General features: G+C 54.7%; 6 protein-coding genes across 6 annotated transcripts; 3 read left to right on the plus strand and 3 right to left on the minus strand.

The window, feature by feature from the left end:
- Positions 1-1,147: 1,147 nt before the first annotated feature.
- Positions 1,148-2,825, plus strand: DSM5745_00296 (FAD-binding oxidoreductase; the record flags this gene model as incomplete). The annotated part of the gene is made up of 4 exons (XM_026742312.1): positions 1,148-1,396; positions 1,472-1,688; positions 1,758-2,508; positions 2,573-2,825. The coding sequence occupies 4 exons, from the start codon at positions 1,148-1,150 to the stop codon at positions 2,823-2,825; spliced, it is 1,470 nt and encodes a 489-aa protein (XP_026608157.1).
- Positions 2,826-5,426: 2,601 nt separating this feature from the next.
- Positions 5,427-6,971, minus strand: DSM5745_00297 (uncharacterized protein; the record flags this gene model as incomplete). The annotated part of the gene is made up of 1 exon (XM_026742313.1): positions 5,427-6,971. The coding sequence occupies one exon, from the start codon at positions 6,969-6,971 to the stop codon at positions 5,427-5,429; it is 1,545 nt and encodes a 514-aa protein (XP_026608158.1).
- A 3,955-nt stretch (positions 6,972-10,926) lies between these two features.
- On the minus strand, positions 10,927-12,047 carry DSM5745_00298 (elongation of very long chain fatty acids protein; the record flags this gene model as incomplete). The annotated part of the gene is made up of 3 exons (XM_026742314.1): positions 10,927-11,261; positions 11,313-11,595; positions 11,643-12,047. The coding sequence occupies 3 exons, from the start codon at positions 12,045-12,047 to the stop codon at positions 10,927-10,929; spliced, it is 1,023 nt and encodes a 340-aa protein (XP_026608159.1).
- A 1,285-nt stretch (positions 12,048-13,332) lies between these two features.
- DSM5745_00299 (cytochrome c oxidase subunit VI) lies at positions 13,333-14,125 on the plus strand (the record flags this gene model as incomplete). Its single annotated transcript, XM_026742315.1, has 4 exons — positions 13,333-13,523; positions 13,691-13,736; positions 13,830-13,947; positions 14,007-14,125. The coding sequence occupies 4 exons, from the start codon at positions 13,333-13,335 to the stop codon at positions 14,123-14,125; spliced, it is 474 nt and encodes a 157-aa protein (XP_026608160.1).
- Positions 14,126-14,718: 593 nt separating this feature from the next.
- On the minus strand, positions 14,719-16,095 carry DSM5745_00300 (glycosyltransferase family 15 protein; the record flags this gene model as incomplete). The annotated part of the gene is made up of 4 exons (XM_026742316.1): positions 14,719-14,875; positions 14,937-15,555; positions 15,608-15,871; positions 15,948-16,095. The coding sequence occupies 4 exons, from the start codon at positions 16,093-16,095 to the stop codon at positions 14,719-14,721; spliced, it is 1,188 nt and encodes a 395-aa protein (XP_026608161.1).
- Positions 16,096-16,319: 224 nt separating this feature from the next.
- DSM5745_00301 (putative gamma-tubulin complex component GCP5) lies at positions 16,320-19,098 on the plus strand (the record flags this gene model as incomplete). Its single annotated transcript, XM_026742317.1, has 2 exons — positions 16,320-16,394; positions 16,441-19,098. The coding sequence occupies 2 exons, from the start codon at positions 16,320-16,322 to the stop codon at positions 19,096-19,098; spliced, it is 2,733 nt and encodes a 910-aa protein (XP_026608162.1).
- Positions 19,099-19,320: the final 222 nt, after the last annotated feature.

Genomic DNA, 19,320 nt, shown 5'->3' on the forward strand with positions numbered 1-19,320 from the left:
CTTTTCGGGCTTATTGTGGGTGTATTTTGATTTATCCTGTATCGACCATGTCCTGCTAATAATGTATATAAATCCATATCTGGAGCATAATCGCAATACCAAGGTGTTTCTCTGTGCCCTTTTCAGTGGATGGGCTTGGCTCCCATGCCTAGTACGGCACCAGGTATCGCCGGCGACGTCAAACACATCTAGATATTGATAATCCAGCGGCAGGGAGGGTACGATAGGGTGATCCATACTTTACTCCTACGACAGTGGACCCGTGAGTGTGTAAATGGATGTGTGGATAGCATCGTGAGCCCAGGACTCGCAGACCATGCGTCTAGGCAGTGCAAGGCCAGGGCCGCGAACCCTCAACTTCACCATGCTTGGGGACAGTGGCCTCGCGGGTAGGGTAGACTCTGCTCGCGCTACGTGGTTCCCCATCCCCATCCCCATTCCGAACACTACCATAGGGTTGCCGGTTACCTCCGAGGTCGCCGTAGAAGAAGGGGATTGTCATGCATGTGCGTGTGCATGTTTGCCTGGAGAGCGAGGAGACGTACGGAGTACTGGTGCCGAATGCAAATGCGATGCGATACGAATCCGATCCATCCATTCTCGTACACCGACACCGAGTCTGCATGCATGGGATGTTGTCTGCTGACCTAGATACTCGGGTAGACGGTACGTGCAGGCGCCCCGGACAGTCTGGAACGCTGCCCCGGTCTTCCGCTCCACTGGGATGCGCGACGTAAGGTGAAGCTGCAGGTGCGTGCATGTATCATTACCTACGGAGCAAACTGTAAGGGCGTAAGCGCGGAGTTTGCCAGCTCGGCGAACTCCGAGGCCGGAGGACTCGGTCGGCTGGATGGAAGGGCCTTGCTTGGTGGGCTTGGGACAGGGCTGCACTGGCGATCTTGCTGGATATTTGGGCCTACGGACTCGATAGTTGGGCAGGGCTTCCTAATAAGTTGGCAGGGATGCATCTGCATCTGCATCTGCATCTGCTAGGCGCCAGGGATACTATGGTAGCATCAATGGATCATTACGTACCGTATTGCCTGGCAGGCACTACCCTAGAGGTAAGGGCCAGTGAAGTTGAGGAGGTGTGCTATTTAGCCGTGAACGCACCTTTGACTGGAGCTGTGCCAACTGTATTCTCACCATGCGGTCTATATTCAAGCTCCTGCCTGCACTGGCGCTGCTCGCCACCCCAGCCGTCGTGAATGCCGCAGCTGGAGACTCCTCAATCGACTTCCACGCCCTATTCCGCCCCGTGCTCTCCGAGAAAGCCAACATCTACACCACGGGAGATACCGGATACCCGGGCGTCAATGAGCGATGGTCGAACCTGCAGAACCCGTCGTTCGTGGCTGCCATCCAGCCCGCGACGGAGCAGGACGTGGCGAATACTGTGCGTTAACGCCTCTTCCATCTACCCCGTTTCTATAAAAAGGGGTCTGGTAGCTAATTAATCTTGCTGAAACAGGTCCGGACCGCCGTCGCTCATAACATCTCCTTCCTGGCCACCGGGTCCGCTCACAGTGTCAAGCCCGGGTATAAGAGTGTAAAAGGGGCAGTGAACATCGACCTGAGTCTGCTGAAGAACATCTTCCTCGACTATCCCAACGACACCGTCACCATCGGCCCGGGCGTCACCAACAACCAGGTCTACAACGTCGTCTACGATGTGCAACGAGAACTCCGTACGTCCCAACCCCCACGAGCTAAAACACCATACCAACCCAGGGCAAGCTAACAAGGCACCTCATCAGCCCTCAGCACAGACAAATGCATCAGCACCCTAGGCACCATGATCGGGGGCGGGCTGGGCACGCTGCAAGGCGTGCGCGGGATCCTGGCCGAAACGCTCATGTCCGCGCGCCTCGTCACCGCAACAGGCGAGCTCCTAACCGTCTCGCCAACCTCCCACGCGCCCCTCTTCTGGGCGCTCCGCGGCGCCGGCGCAAACTTCGGCATCCTCGTCTCCGCCACATTCCGCATGTTCCCGCAAACCAACAGCGGCTGGTCCCTGTACGGGGACTTCACGATCCCGGCCGAGAACAACGCGTCGGCCTTCGAGCTGATCCGCTCCGTCGACGACAGCCTCACGCACGGCGTCTTCTGGGGCATCCTCGGCGGCTTCAATCGCTCCTCCATGACACCTACCATGAGTCTCCGGCTCATGGTCTACGGCGACGAGGCCTTCGCGGCGCCGCATATCGCCAAGGCGCGCGCGCTGCATCCGACGCGTGAATCCTGGGCGAATACGACGTGGAATACGTACGGCGAGCCGAGTGCGATCATGTGCGATCGCGGCTGGAGCGCCGATATGTGGAGTACTGGTCTGGCGCGCACGGATGTGGACGCCCTCGTTGAGATCTGGGGACAGTGGACGGCGTTCGCGGCGGAGAATGAGTGGTTTAATGGGCTTTGGATGCAGGAGCGGCACTCGGAGGAGGCGCTTCTTGCGGTTCCGCAGGAGGAGAGGGGTGTGTATCCGTGGCGCGATACGAAGGTTAACCTGTGAGTTTCCCTACCTACCTAACTAAAGTCCGGTGGGATGCGGTTTGTTCTGACGTGATGCCAGCGTATTCGTGAATTACATCGAGGACGCGCGGTACGAGGCGCAGCTGCACGAGTTCATCCGGCCGCTGAGGGACCGTGTGCAGGAGACGATGGGGTTTGAGCACCGCCATGCGTATGTGAATGAGGCGTATGGGGATGAGGGGCCGGAGGTCTGGTATGGCGCGCATAATCTGCCGCGGTTGGTGGCGCTGAAGCAGCAGTGGGATCCGGAGGGGAGGTTTGGGGCGGGGATGCCGATTCCTTTGACGCTGTAGGCTGGGGATCGTGTTTCTACCATAGTGGCTTGGTGTAGCCTCAATCCAGACTGGGGACCATTGGATGTTACCTAGGTAGGGTACTTACCATAGAGACAGAGTTACGCTGTTTGTGCAATGGCTGGAGGTAGAACCTAGCCTCGCGTAGTTGTGTGGATGCCTAGGGACTCACTCCTCATCAAACCAGTCTTGGTCTTCCCACGTTCGTTTCCTGCTTCAAGATCTTCACACAGCGAAGCCAGCTTGGGGAGCTTGGGGGGTTCCGCAAAACTTATCCCTGAGAGTTTAATAGTGCCCAACTACCTGCCGTGCTTGTGCTCTGTTTCGAAGCAGAAATCCTACCACATCTTTTGATAAGCTGGATAGATCATGATATTGTGCCTAGGTAGCACTGGATAGGGCGCATGCAGTTTAAGAAAGGAGTGTGAAATAAGCACAATATGCAAGCCTCGAGGCTTACTCTGCATTTCATGTCTCCTTATCAAGCCTCTTTCTACTTCTGTAGTCAGTGTGCTATATACTTAGCTCATAGGCTTATAAATAAAAATATATACTATTATATCCTTGTGTTTATTAGCCCTAACTCCACAGTTTTTTTGGTATTTTTAATCCCCGTCACCGCAACCGCCTAGGGAAAGTATAGTAAATATCTATAGTTATATATTATAGCCCCCTCGGCAAATAAGTCCCGTTAAATAATTGTTGGAGTAGGCGGTTATAGCCAATTAGCTTTTATGACCTAGCAGAATATGCTACAATAATAATCCTCTCCATGAAATCCTTTCCCAGGCGCGAGCCCAGGGACAAGGGACAAGAGAACGCTGCCCCAATGCAACGCTGGCTTCGCTACTTGGGAAGCTACAGACCAGACCATGTCCCGCGATGACACTGCATAATGGCGGGCAGGGTCCAGATAAGACACATCCATAAGGGCCGATCAGCCCATAGAACCGAGTAACAAAGAGAAACTTTCCCATTGCGTTTATGCCCAGCCTCAGGTACGTCAAGGAATGTCGTCTTCGGTCTATCTGGCTACATAATTATAGCACGGCTTCCTTGCATACGTCTAGTGGCCCGGTCCCCACGGAGTATCTACAGGCATGGCATCTAGTACGCCCAGAGCTGAATGGAACAAATCCCGTCTCCGACCTCGGTATCAGGACACTTCATAGCCTAGGGCTCGATACGGGCCGTCAGGCTGGAACGATGAATTGGCTAAAGCTAACCTCCTGCCGGCAGCGAAGTATGTCCACTTGTACCCCAGCACATCCGAGACGCAGTACCCAGATACCTATAGCCTGATACATCCGCTGGAGGCTGAGCTGGAGCCCACAGTGCACTGCGAGTAGGTCATGGACGGCACGATCTTCCCGTCCGTCCCGCTGTCTGAAACAGATGAGACGAGATTAGGTAGGGTAAAGTGCACAGCCATCGTAACGGTCGCTGGTGGTAGATAGAGCGCTACCCCGTCTAGGCTCTACCATGTTGAGCACGACGATACAGAGCCTATCCAAAGCCCAGTATGCTCCAACGACATTTCTGAGGTCTCCTCGTCCGTAACCTAGGGCTGCCTTTGGTATGCAACTTCGCCGCCACCACCGACCCGCACCGCATGGATAAAAAAGAGTGGTATCGTCATAGCCAGTGCGTGTTTCGCCTGATGCACGGACGATCGGGATGGCCGGCTTACGGCCATGGCCATGGAGTGAGCGGACGGTCGAGGCACCGTAGTATCCCTATCCCTAGACGTAGGCGTGCAAACGCAGCACCGTGAATTTTGTCGTTGAGACGGGGACACATGAGCAGAAATCGGTTTCCTCCCCAGGCCGGATGGGATTGATCTCAGAACCATGGGAAGGACCCAAGACGATCCGCATAGATCGACCGCAGTGCGCTTGGCCTTGACCTTGCCACTGCACCGGGCCTGGAGATCGGCGCTGATCCCCGGTGCGTCCATGGGCCCCGGGCTGGGATGTCGATCCACATTCTCCTTCTAGAATTCGAATCCAGAAGACAGCGCCCGAGTCAGTGAGCCGAGACTGACTCAGTAGACGGCATAGTCTACCTGCTCCAGATCTCAAACACCGCTGGGGCGAATGCAACCTAATCTCACTCTCAGAGCCAGGATCACCGGGTCTCCACGATTTGGAATCTTCGATTCAGCGTTCCTCAAACACCCCAGCCGTGCCGTGTCCGTGGCGAAGCGAAGGCTTCCAGAAACAGTCGAAGCATGGATTCCGTGGTTCGGAGGCTTCGGATGTCTCAGGTATTCGGGTGCCCCTGTTATTTCACGTTTGGGATCGACAGTGGTTGGAGAGAGCAAGAGAAGATTCAGAAGATGTGCTTCATTGGCAGAGCTCGGTCTGCATAGCAGTAGTAGACAGTAGACAATAGACAGTAAGTATAGTGAGTATGGGAGTAATAGTACAGAGTAAGAGTCAACCCAAAATCAGAAATAAAATCAGGACAGGATCCACCGAAACCCAAGCAAGATGAAACAAACGGACACGCTAAAGTACAGCCACGCCGACTCCAACACCGAAACGGAGTTAATCAGAAGGCCCAAAAATAGGGAAAACAAAGACACGAGAAACAGGGAAATTAAGCATTATGTTTGATCCCGGACTTCCTCTTCGCGCGGAGCATAAACCCGACAAAGCTCTTTGCCGCCGACTCCTCCTTCTCCTTCGACGACGACTTGAGCTGTTTCATGCTCTTCTTGCGGCTGTGGGTCTTGCTCTTCTTGCTCTCCTCCTGCACCTGTCCCTGTGGGCCTGTGTTCAGCTCCGCCCGCAGACTGCTGCTCGAGTACCCGTGCCCACCTCCGCCCATCGGCATCGTGCTGGACCTTGACTTGACCATGGATATCGAGCCGCGATAGGAGCCGGAGACCGGCGGGCCAGGGGCACGTTTCCCCTGCGCCGCAGACATGCTGGACACACTATAGAGCGAGCCCGAGCGCGAGCGCATAGCCGGAGACGCCGAGGCGTAGGGGCTCGGGCTGGCGGTGCGGGAGGGCGGCTGGGAAGAAGAGAGGGGGAGGGAGTAGGTCGAGGAGGCGCAGGAGTCGGTGTAGGTGTAGGTGCTGGCGCAGCTGGTGTGAGACTGCCACTGGGTCTGGGTCTGGGTCTGCGACTGGGTCTGGGTCTGCGACTGGGTGGGGAAGAGCGAGAAGGTCGCGGTGCTCGTGCTCTGGGCCGAGGGCGGGCGCCGCGGCGGCTCCTTGTGCAGCCGTCTTCGCTCTGTGGCGGGTGTTTGGGGGCGCGAGAAGGACATTGAGCGCGCGCGGAAGGAGAGCGCGCGCGGGACTTCGACGGGCGGTGCGCTCATGGCCTCGTATTCACGACCCTGGGGAGGGGCGCAGCGCAGGGTGTCGAGGGCGCTGAGACTTCCTGTGCCTTGGGTCTTTGTGTGCAGGGGTCGGGCTGGGTACTGGGATCGCGGGCGGCCGCGGTCCATGGCCATGGGTGTTTCGGATAGAAGAGGCTGGGACTTTGCGGCGCCGTCGTTGGAGTACACGGAGCCTGAGCTGTCTGATGCTGTCGGGGAGGGGAGGTCCAGGCTTGTTTCGCGTGGAGAGGAAGAGGGCGAGGACTCGGTTGGAGAGATTAAGATTAGATTAGGCCTTGCGTGCTCGACGTAGGTGACCTGTTCTGCGACGAAGACGCTTTCGTCGTCGGAGTGGATGGACGAAGAAGTCGAGCTGAAGGAGTTGCGTGGGGAGGTGAGTGGTTCTGAGGGGACGTAGACTGAGGGCTGGAGGAGGAGAGGCGAGTGGAGGGCGCTGGGGGTGGTGGAGTCGGGCGAGGGGAGTTCGATAATCATGTCGTCGTCGTCGTCGTGGTCGAAGATGGTGCAGGGTTCCGTTGCGAAGGTTGCGCTGCTGCTGCGCTTGACGGTGTCGATGGACACGGGGCGTGATGTCTTGCTTGATGGGAGGGAGAGGAGTCGGGGGAAGGCTGGACGGTCTGTTGCCGGGTCCAGCTCGGTGTCGCTGACGCTGAGGAGTGAGTCGAGGGTTGCAGAGCGCTTGTGGTCGAGCGAGGAGTGGCCTTCAGCTTCGGAGACGTCCTCTTCGTCGGACTCGTAGTGGCGAGGCAGAGATCGGTTGACGTAGCTGAGATCCAGAGCCACGGGGTCGTACATGGTGACAGTCAATGTCAGTTGAAGAGAGTAGGGATGGCCGGATCACTACTCGAAGTCACCAGGACATGAAAAGAGTTGGGTTGGTCGGGGAAAGAGGCGAGTTAGGTCGAGGGGAGGAGTTAAAGAATGCAGGCTCTGAAGAACGGTCAGGGATGGGACGAAAGGGGAAAGGCGCGAGGATAGATTAACGACTGATCCAGTGGATAAGAACATTTAGGGTGAACGTGCAGGGAACAGGCCACGAAAGCTGGTCCTTGCCGGGATGGGGGGGGTGGGTATGGGATGGGTCATACTCAATTACTCATGGGTCCAGTGGACTCGGAGGCCCTTGCTGCTGCGGAGTACGGAGTAGTCGGATGGCATGGCTCTGAAGTTGAGTTGAATGTCAGTACTCACTCACTATTGACTCTATTGACATAGAACTGACAGGTACCATCGGTTCTATGATAGAATGAAAGCGAGTTAGCCCTAACAGTCGCCAAGCCGCGAACTCAACCTGAGACGCGCCGCAGCAGCAGATTTAGTTGGACAGATGGACAGCCCCAGTCCAGAAGCCAATCGGAGAATTCGTGCTCGGGAGCTTCCTTGCTTTGCTTGCCCCGATCGCAGTTTCACTCAGCTCTTAGGGTCACCACTTACCACCAGTCCACCACAGGGTTTGCACTTGCAGTCCCTTTTACCCAGAGGGGCAAGTCACTGACTCAATCAGCATGTTCAATGCTATCAATATAATTGACAAGCTAGTTCAAGTCGGCTGCAGACTCAAAAACGGCCCTGCAGGAACGGTCGCAATGTGAAACGGTACCTGGCTGAGTGGCTGGCACCCAAAAACTAGCTCTCCCCCTATGCTATACAGTCTTATGCACCCAATCCTGAGTCCTGCAAAATGTGACCTGCTGCAGCCATTCACGCGTCCTGCATAGTGCATGCCCTCTTCACCAGTGACCAGTAACCGCACTCGAGTCTGGCGCCTCCTGCCTTGCGTCCACCGTCGCTCATTGGTCTAGTCTCCCAGCCTCGAGTCGAGTCTCCATGCCATTGCCATCGCTAACATGAAACAGGTCCGGCTACCCCAGAGCAAACTGCACTTGCAGAGTTGCATCATGCATGGGCCGGACTGCGCGCCCATGCCCAGCCTCCCGCTCGTCAACGTCAGCTGCGGTTTCAGATCCTCACTACGATGCGAGCCATGAACGATGAAATGGCCTTGGCTATACCGTCGGTAGCTTGCTAGCTAGCCATGTCAAAGTCAGAGCTATCCCTTTCCTCGCTTCGCAGCTCGGCATCCGGGCAGTGAATAGGGTCGTCCTCACCGCAAGAACGACCCAAGACAATGGTATGACAGCTCCGAAATCACTTCACCACGAACAGATCGTCTACGGAATATTCAATAAGGAGGCGCCCGTAGCCAAGCCGGTGCGTCGAGCGGGCGTCAACAAGCTAGCGATCTGACAGGTCACGGTCATGCTCACAAGTCCAATTCCGAACGCAACCGAATCCAAATCCAAATCCGAGTCGACATGGATTGGATGCAACCGCAGCGTCCGCGTCAGTGCGATCCCTGTTCATCCTGAAGAATTACCCCTGAGAGTGACGACCAAGCAGAACGGTGACCCCAGCCCAGTGCCCTCAACGCATAGCGACCGCACTCTAGCGATCGGATGAGTTCCCCAAGAAGGCAGCTTCCAGGGAATTCGCCGTGAACAATAGCCCATGGGTCGATAGCTTGATGTCAGCCGAGCCTTTCTCATCTATCTGCTTCTGACTATCCCAACGACACTCCATCAACTTCACTGTCACTGCCGGGCCAAGCGCTGCACACCCCTCTCGTTCTCTGCACGCTTTCACCCGCTCAGTTCCTGCCCCTGTTCCTCTCCCTGTCTCGTCTATATCACCGACACTGGCAAGCCGTTGAGCGCGCTCTGCTAACATGAAACGCGCCATCCACGCGGTTCCCAGGATGCACCCGCTCAACCTGAAACAGGGGAGCGAACTCGAACCCGTTACCCGAGCCAGCCGAGAAAACCGTCGTCTCGTAGCCATGAACTATTTTCGTCGACTCCGTGTGCTACCTGCTAGCTACTATCGCATATTAAGACAGATTGTCCGCCGGAGGAGGGTGCGTAGAGCAGGGTCGACCCAGCCCTTATCATCCCGAGGCCATGATAAGCTGCAGCGTGGGTAGCCATCGCGCCTGCAGAAACTACCTAGTATGATCAAAAGCTAGTGATCAACATACTCTCTCGGCTGATTCTCATTCTTCCGTGGAAACGGCCGGACCTTGGAAGTTGGAACTTGGAAAGAAGCGATGATCGTCTTCGACTGTGGACACTGGACTGCATGCGGGCTACGTGTGGAGAAACGGCGAGGAAAACGCTGAAAATGGGTCTTCAACGGGTCAGGTCAATCAATATTAATCTGGGAAATGCTCGCTAAGTCTAATGCCCGGACGACGGGGGACGGACGGAGCGTCGGGACTCGGAGCTCTACAATATATTATATGGTACTGTGGGCTCGGGGTTATTGATTTATATATAGACAGATGGATGGTGGCATGTCATATTCGGAGGAGACTGCTGCTCCGGTTGAGTTGATATCATACTCATAGACTACCAGATCATGCCATCCATGCGGTGTCATATATTACTCACTCGACAGTTCAGGGTCTGTACTCCGTATAAACTCCCCCTATATTCCCACCACCACCGAACCAAAGCACTGTCTTCCGCATCCGGCTGACGCCCGTCAGACGTTATCGAACCTTGCCCCGGTACTACCCTACCCTAGGGCCTACAGTAGCATCCGAGACCACCTGCACTCCACCTAGACCAGCTTAGCAAAGCCGGAGATCAAAACATTGCAAGCACTCAATATCCCTGCTAGATGAGCCCTCTCCCCCATCCCCGTCCCATCTATTCCTCATCGTGCGAGTGGTCAGTACACCTAGGTCCGGGTATGCAGTGCAACCAACCGTGCCTTGAGCCAGACTATTCAGGTCGCCGTCGAGGTCCTGGAGAAATTCTCCGGGCTGCGCAGAATCCAGCACAGGCCGGGCAAGCATTGGACCTTGCGCTGGACCGGGGGGTCTGCCTTGCGAGTCGAGGCGAGTCAAGGCGAATGAGATGCCCAGGGCCGTCCGTCTCTCAACGAGTCAGCTCCAGAGCTTTGATCATTCCTGAGTTTTGACTCGACCGCGCTGGATCGATCGCCGCTTCGTGCGGATAAGGCTCTGGAATTAATGCGTAGTGCAACATCCCAGGGCTAGAGTAGGACCGTCACATCGAGTCACAGTTGCACGGGCCTGGGGTAGGTTCCGCTATGACTTTTGTGCGACAAGGTATCCGGCTGCGTTGTAACGTTGGGGTCGAGTCACATTGCGGCCGTTGATGGTCTCGGCTGTGGTCGGAACTGTATGCCATTCGAAGGGGGCAAGGGCATCATGAAAGATATGATTCTCATCCTAACACATTATATACACAAACAAAACACATATTACTCTTAGGTTGCCGCCATCTATAGATACTAAGAATGTCAAAAGATAACAGGAAGATCTGCAACCGGCAGGAAGAAGCGAAGAGAAGTAGAGACAAGAGAAGCAAATGCAAGAAGACCAAACCATCTGTAGAATACACCGAGAACAGTCTGGGCAGGTAACCGTTCCGTGAAATTATTTTAACCTTCATGCCAACATCCGGTAGCTTGCAACCCACCAATGCCACAAAGGTCGCTGCGACATGCATCATCTGGTCAAAGGCGACCAGGTCATCAGGGTCATTCATTAAAAGTAGTACTTCGGCACCATAATACAATCAGGAAAGGAACCGTCCGGCTTGGTTTCAGGCGTCGGGAACATCCACGTCCGTGGACAACGCCTGGAGAGGACCGAGAAACTCGCCGCACGCGGGTGAACTTGACGAGCTCACATGCGTCGAGCGTCGTCGTACTCGGGTCGCACTTACGCCTTGCGAGAGCGGGTGACGGGGCCGTTAGAGCGGCCAGTGGAAACGGCGGACCCGTTGGTCTTCTTCTCGCTGGAAGGAGAAGCAGGAGCGACCTCATACCGCGCCATGTCAATGACAGCCTGCTTGCCAGTGTTGCGGCGGGGACGGCCGGTCTTGGCAGCCTTGTTGTAGGTGACGATGTAGAACGAGATGAAGAGGACGAGGTAGGAGGTCAGGATGCCCATTCCAGCGAAAGCAGCGAATTCTTCTCCGGCGCAGTTGCCCATGTTGGGAGCCCAGGGGAAGTAAGTCGACGAGAAGTAGGTGTAGGAGGCGAAGTAGACAAAAACTGATGTCGCGGTTAGCCGGAGTTCAGCGGATCAAGCGCGCGGTTACTCACCAAGGTCAATAACAAACTGAACGATCTGAAGGACGGTAATGTACTTCTTCCACCAGATGCGGATACCGCGAGCACTCTGGAAGTAGTACCAGTACATGACAACGTGGACCAGAAGGTTAATGGTGATGGGAACCCATTGGACAGCAGTCAAACCAATCAACTGAGTGTAGCAGAGGAGAGCGGTGGCGCCGTGGTGGTAGGTGTGGAGGAAGGTCAGAGGCTTCTTCTTGAGGAACAGAAAGACGGTGTCGATGAATTCGAGGTACTTGTTCAGGTAGTTGAGCTGGCCTTGTTAGCTGCGCCTCCAATCGCGCGCCAGGATGCACTCACATAGTACAGGATAATCAGAGGCTGTGTCCATCCACCGCGGTGGTCGCAGATGGCGTAGAAAACGCCGTGGTTCCAGAGGGTGGGCAGAAGCTGTTCAACGAAGAGCGCCAACAGGATCGCGCTGACGGTGGTCAGGATGAAGTTGTGGATCATGAACAGGGTGTTGAGCTTGAAGGCCGGGCGGTTCTTCATGATCTCGCGACCGCCGAAGATGGTCACGTAGTAGACAACGAGCATGATGGCGGTCTCCTTGAACGTCGACATGGGCGTCTCACCCTCAACGAACTTGAATTCGCTGGCAGGGTAGCCCATGACGGCCTCGTAGGCCTTGTCGAAGATCGGCCATAGCTCGATGCCAAAAGGCCGATCGATGGACGGCTTCTGAATGTTCTGCAGGTATTCCATTGTAATTGTATCGCGTCGAGACAGAATTGCGCCGGGGAAGGGTTGGGCTGGGGAAGCGAGGAAACGACTGATCGATTTTTTCTCGTCGGACGCTGACAGGGGCGAGAAGCGCGACTAGAGAGAATCAAACGCGATGCAAGAGAGAAGGAAGAAAGAAAATGCCGGAAGCAGAGAAGGAAAGAAAGGCCCCGAAGACGACGCCGAGGGAGAGAAGCGAAGTTGTTGAGGAAAGAGTTGAAAAGCGTGTCTTTTTGGCGTCGAAGTCCCAAGGGTCAAGGCCAAGGGTCAAGGTTGCTGTCTCCGGCGCCTCCGTTGGGCGCCGGAAAGGGTTTAGCCCCGCGATAAAGGGGCGCATCACGTGTACGATCCCCCCCCCGGTATACAACTACCACGTACAAGACTACGAGTAGCTCACTGGAGTTGGTTAATATGCTGCTGCTCATTGATCATATACTCAGAGAATAACATGCTACTCTGTTTAATGGACGCTCTTCTAGCATGTTTTGGCAGAAGAGCGGAGATCGGAGTACCATCTTCACATGCACGCCGCTCAACGAATTTGAGCTGGAACTCGGCATTGGTTGCACTCGATAATTAGATCAGGTCGATTAATTTAACTCATATGGGCCAGTACCTGGAGTACGGCGTATGTCCTGACCGTTAAATTGGCTTCATTGATAGCCGTACCGCAAAATTCAAGCCATTGCCACACACACTCGGCTGGGAAATATATATTGTCGCAATGAGATAGTAGTTTACGACAAAGCTAAAATCCCCAACACTAACCGCAGGTGTAAAGGTATCTAGACAGTGTATGATATGCGCAGTATATCGAGGACTATTCTCAGGTCATAATCAAGAAACTCGCCAATGGTACTACGGTAGATACCTTGTCCTTAGGTACCGTGACGAGTACCGTTCATCGCCCTGAAAGCGATCCTTGGAGTTCGGGACGGAAGATGCCGTGCATTTCCCGAATAGCCAATCAAAGCCGCTAGTCTTGTTGACTGCGCCCAACCAATGAGATCCAACAAAAAGAAATCACCAGCCTCAGGCCGCATTCCGGCAGAGATTTCAGGCATCCGCCAGGCAACAAGGCACCAACACCGACCAGCTGCAGCATGGATGACACCTGCAGTTTCCGCCTTAAGGCACCAAAACCTCACACCACCCATCGGCGCCCGCAAAAAACCCAGCCTAGCGTCTCCGGCTCAACCTCGACCTTCACCATCTCGCCCGCCTCCCAGCGACAATTCGTCCCCTCCACATCCACACACCCCTCGCCATGCCTTCCATGCCCGTCTTCCGTCTCGCGACGCGCGCCGTCCGCCCCTCCGCCCTTTTCAGAGCTCCCCAGGTCTCCCGGGCCCGCGTCCAGACGCCCGCTGCCTTCATCGGTCGCCCGGCGTTCAGCACCTCCATGAAGCTCCGCTCCGGCCAGCACGACGACGAGACATACGAGCAGTTCTCCGCTAGGTACGAGCTTATATTCCGAGTGCCATTGGGTGTGTTTCCGGCCGTCTGGCGCCGCGATCGAGCGGCGTCGGGCGCAGGGGGATGGACAGCTAGCTCACCGGCTGGCCCGACCTTTTGGCGGGTTGAGTGCGATAACGTGCAATGCAACTAACACACTGCCCGTCTAGATTCGAGAAGGAATTCGATGGTGTGCAGGATGTTTTCGAGCTCCAGGTATGTCGTGTCGATTGCCGGCGAGCGGACCAGCTCCGTGTCGTCATACGAGCCCAATCACAAACAAATCCCGACTAACAACGCCGCTCCCAGCGCAACCTGAACAACTGCTTCGCTTACGATCTCGTCCCCTCCGTCGAGGTCCTCTCCGCTGCCCTCCGTGCCTCCCGCCGCGTCAATGACTTCCCCACCGCTGTCCGCGTCTTCGAAGGTGCGCTCCAACACACCCACCACTTACATCAGAGAAAGAACAAAACTCACAACCAGCAGGTATCAAGGCCAAGGTCGAGAACCAGGAGCAGTACAAGCAGTACCTCGAGGCCCTCGAGGGTCTCCGCCTGGAGCTGGGTGTCCCCCTCCGCGAGGAGCTCTACCCCGAGGAGGAGTAAGCGACGAGACATGCAGAATCGCGTAAATTCCATGGCTGTGTTGTTCCCGTCCGGCCGACGAGATAGGAAAGCTGTATACATACTCTAGAATGCAGTGGAGAGTTGTGCTGTTGTTTCGGGTGTCGATGGAGGTGCATCATTGCTTTCTATACCAGTGCTACGACGAAGTTCTTTGATCTGTGATCTTTTCTCCTTTTGAGCAGCTGTTGTACTCTACCGAAGACATCTATAAAGAAGACATTGTTCTATTTATGCTTGAACCATTGAACGGCATGTACAAGGGTGGCTCAGGGTAGATTAGGGGGGAAAGGTAAAAGAAAAGAAGATATACAGGAAGGGAAGCCCCTCTTTTTATAATCCAACGACTATTACAGAAGAAGGGAGAGGGACAACCAGAAGATGACGAGATACAAAAGCATTGCAGGCATGGATAAGCCAAATGGAACGCCGCCGAAAGAACTAACGAATTTGAATGTGCAATATCATCAACCCTATGAATGCAAATCTGAATGTAAATGCGACCGTGCAGCGGGCGCTAGGCGAAGAAATGGTATGTTTATATGTATGGGTATAATCGAAGTATTCAAAGCGCATCAGTGAGTTCCCACGTGCTTGAAATAGCTGGGCCGGCAGTCTTCTTTGGCGAGGAATGATGCACCGTCGTAGAATTTCCCGGGTGTGCAAGCGGAGCATTTGGGCGAGTTGGGGCAGTTGAAGTAGGGGATGTGGCGGTAGCCAATGTCGCGGAACCTAGGGGGCAACTGTTTAGCAACGCTTTCTTTTGATTTCTCGCAATGTTAGGCGAACATACCAATGAACCTTGTTCTTGTCCTCGAACAGTCCCAGCGCGATCGAATGCACCGGTGCATCTCCCCATCTCTCGTAGAAGAAGCCGCCGGCGTGGTCAAGGTAATCAAAGTACGCAGAGTACTTGTCGCCGCGGAAGAATTCCATATCGCCAATCTCAAAGTTGGACCAGAAGTGGCAGGTCGAGTATCCGTGCGCATCGCGATTGTGGTCGGGGCGGAGTTGGTCGTCGGTCAGCCATTCCATCATGTTGTTATCGGAGAGGTAGGAGGGGTTCGCAGCAAGGAACTCTTGGGTCGTCGGCCACAAGGAGGGAATACTCTCGGGGGCGTCGAACAGGTTGATCGTGAAACCGTAGGTCATGTTGCGATCCTCCATGAAGCGGAAGACATCGTAGTCGACATCGCAGAAGAACTGAACCTTGGGCTCCACGCGCCAGTAGTAGCGGTAGTCTTTGAGCGCGGGGTGCTTGTAGAACATGCCGCTGTTCCACCGGCACATCTTGTGGTAGGAGATCTTATCGGCGTACTGGAGTCCCTTCTCCTTCAGCAGCTCCGCGGACTCCTTAAACAGGTTCATGTCGATGGAGCTTGGGACGTCCCAGTGTTCCTTGGGGACGAGTTCTGCAAATTGTCAATTCCTGCCACAGACGACACGTCGAAGAGGTTTATATACCATATTGACATTTGGCTTTGGTCTCCGCCTGTGTCCGCTTCTTGAACTCCTCGGTGAAGGGCACATCGTTGAAGAAAATCCAGGGGTAGTTGAATTTGTGATTCCATGTCCTCTCCAGGTCTCGCATACTCGGGATGAGCTCGTTCAACTCTTCGTTCCGCACGAGGGAGATAATGGCGGCATTGGTGCGGGCGGAGTCGGTGCTGTCAGGAGCGTAATCGTGTTCGTCGGCGCGCCACAAGTGGCCCTCGGGCTCGCCCGTTGCTGTATTTCGGAGAGAGTCAGCAAAGGAAGACTGCAAGGATCGAAGGGCAGAACGAAGAATAGGGGCGAGGCGTACGATCTTTCAGAGGGTCGGCGGTCATGCCGTTGTACGGGCTTGCCCCCGTGCCGACATATGAAGGGCTTCTCCTCATCTGAAACACCAGGAATATCAGAAGGACCACGCATGCTACAGAGAGCATGCGAATAGGCCTAGCGACAGCCATGTTGACTGCCGATGAGAAAAACGACGAATTGCTTGCAGACGGGACTTGAGGGAGGGAAACGCAGAGTCTCGAATTGTCCTTTTGGCCTCGCCGCCTTGACCCGATCGGGACTAGCGTGGCAACACTCGACTAATCGGGCAAGACGTCAACCTCCGCTTTACCTTGACTCTTCTATAACTCTTCTATGCGGTTGATTATGGAATCGGGTCTGGATGGGCGCAGTTATGACTATGGCAGCCGCCGATAATCCGAAAAGCGCGACTGAAGACCTTATCGTTGCGGTCGCGAAGACGGGCAAGGTACGCGTCATCGACATCGGACCGACCACCGCTAATAGATCTCTAGGACACTGCTCGCTTCCGAGCGCTCAAACGTCGCGTCGATGAATCTCTCAAGACATCGCTGCATGGGCGGACTGACCAGTTTGCTGTAGCGAAGCAACTTGAAGGGCTACTGGAGAAATTCCGGGTTCTCAACCGCGACGATCTGGCCGATGCGCTTCAGCCAAGACTCGCTGAATTGGACGAGCACCGCAGCAACGTGTTTCCGGAGCTTCTCTCTTTCCTTCTGCAGCTTGCAGATCGGCCGGCTCAACTCTCGAACGTTGATCGGCTTGCAAAGCCCCAACCCCAGGACGAGGAGCAGCAGCTCTCGTGGACCGACTTCGATGCCTCCGGCGCCGCATATTGCGACGAGGATATCTGGGAAAACGTCGACTATGGTGCTAGCTCATCCGAGGAGGACGATATCTCTTCAATATCCAGCGACCATCAGGCTCTCCGAAGCTTCACTCAAATCGCCTCGGAAGATGACTACGTGATTCCCGACAGCATATTCTCTTCAGGGGAAGATGAAGCTCTTGTGACGTCCATCAAGAGCGTGCAGTTCTGGAGGGATGAGAATAGGTCGAATCACTCGGAAAGCACCAAAGAATCTTTCCAGGAGTTGACCGAGCTTCAAATCGTAAGGGAAGCGATTTTCATGCTGCAAGGATTGCCAACGTCTCTTTTATGGCGGGTTGACGGGAACGTTGAGGTGGACCGACGGTATACACTTTCACACTTGTCTCAAGAGGCGCTTTCGTCCGTCTTGCGCTCAATAAGCGCTTGTGGGACTAAGATTGACGCTCTAAGACGATTTACCAGAGCGCCGCAATCCGCTGCTTACATGCAAACGTTCCACCGCAGCATCGAGGACTGCTTGCACAAGTTCGATGTATTTCTCTCCGACGTGCAGTCCCGGTTCCTTGCAAAAGGCTCGTCGGTGGCCATAAGCCTCCTGCAGTTGTCCGATGATGTCCAGCGCGAATCAAAATTGCTCATCCTCCTGGCTGACCTCGTTTCTGATATCGACAAAACCGGAGCAGCAAATGGTGTTCAATGCTTGGACCTCCTATTCGATTTGGTATGCATCACGCAAGCAGCTGGGGACGACGAGAATTTTGCTCTGTTAGCCAGTATCTTTTTCTCATCATTTGAAACCTACGCTCGTCCTCTTTATCGCTGGATGGAAAGCGGCCAGCTAGAAAGCCCTGAGTTATTTTTCATCTCCGAGAACCGCCAGAAAAATGACTTGCGGACGCTATGGCACGACTGGTATATGCTGGATACGCAATCGGAGCTAGCGAGGATACCCAATTTTCTCCGCCCTTTTGCTCATCGGATATTCATCACTGGCAAAAGTATGGTCTTCTTGAATCGCTTGAACAAGGCCGAGAGCCTAGAGGCACAGGGCAAAACAGCTCTAAGCTTTGAGGATGTCTGTCCCTCTGACCCGTCGTCACTCTGCCTTCCGTTTTATGCACTGCTTGACGCTGCCTTCAGCAAAGTGGTCAACGATAATCACGCATTTACATCGTCTCTCCTGCGGAAGGAGTTGGACGAGCAATGCGGTTTATGGATATCGCTCCAGGCCCTGGAACATATCCATCTCTGCAAGGATATAAGCCTGATTGGACCGATCGACACCAAGATATTTGAGCTGATTGACCGAAGAAAGGGTGGATGGAGCGACAGGTTTCTGCTCACAGAGCTCGCTCAAACAGCATTCGGCTCCTTGCCCTTCATCGACCCGACCCGACTAATCGTCCGGTCCGGCAAAGACGCGGACAACCGCAGCCGCTCAGTGAAGGTGCTTTCAAGCCTATCTTTCGATTACATTCTGCCCTGGCCTGTCGCAAACATCATCACCAAAGACGGCATCGCCGCCTACCAGCGCGTTTCAACCTTCCTGATGCAGATCCGCAGAGCAAAGTACAGCATCGTGAAACAACGCCTCCAATACTCTCACCACGAACCCAGTCAAAACTCGAACCCCAGAGGCCAAACACTCAGTTACGCCCTCCGCCACAACCTACTCTGGTTCCTTAATGTCCTCTACAGCCACCTCACCGGCTTCGTCATCTCATCCACCACCGAATCACTACGTAAATCCCTCTCGACTGCCACCGACGTGGATTCTATGATAGCCGCGCACCGCTCATACATGGCATCGCTAGAGGAGCAGTGTCTCCTCTCCAAGAACCTTCACCCCCTCCACCAAGCCACAATCACCATCCTCGACCTCTGCATCTCCTTCGCAGACTTGCACGCCTTCCACTCCCAAAATCAAAAGCAACACGCAGACCCAACCCAAACGCCTCGTCGACAAGTACCAGGGAAACCATTCAAGACAAGCCTAACGCCAACGCCCCGCAAGACACGTTATGAGTACTCCTACGGAGACGAAGAAGACACAGACGAGGACTTCGACGAAGCTAACTCCCAGTCTGAAGATGAAGATGATGACGAAGCCGGGAACCACGATTGGCCGCATCGTCGAACGCCGCTCCACGAACCTCAGTATGTTCAGCGCTTGAAGGATATCCAGGGCCAGTTTAACCACCTCGTTGCGTTCCTGGCTGCGGGGTTAAAGGGCATTGGGCGCGTCGATGGACAGGTTAGTTGGGAGATGCTGGCGGAGAAGTTGGAGTGGAGGAAGGAGAGGGCCGCTGGATGGCCATAGCTCCCTCAAGGCAGCTGTTCTTATGATAGGGGTCTGTTTCTGATGATTTGTTATGTTGGGCCTGGCGTTTGTGTAGACTCTGTTAAGGAATCGGCGGGATAGACTGGCGTTTTCGGGAAGATATCCTGGGTATGACTATGCAGTGATTTGTCGAAGATGCCTATCCAGGCAAAACAAGTGATTTATAAAATGAACTTGATTTGAATCTAACGGTATCTTTTG

This window comes from Aspergillus mulundensis (assembly GCF_003369625.1).
Source record: "Aspergillus mulundensis strain DSM 5745 chromosome Unknown scaffold_0, whole genome shotgun sequence".
Classification (NCBI taxonomy): domain Eukaryota; kingdom Fungi; phylum Ascomycota; class Eurotiomycetes; order Eurotiales; family Aspergillaceae; genus Aspergillus; species Aspergillus mulundensis.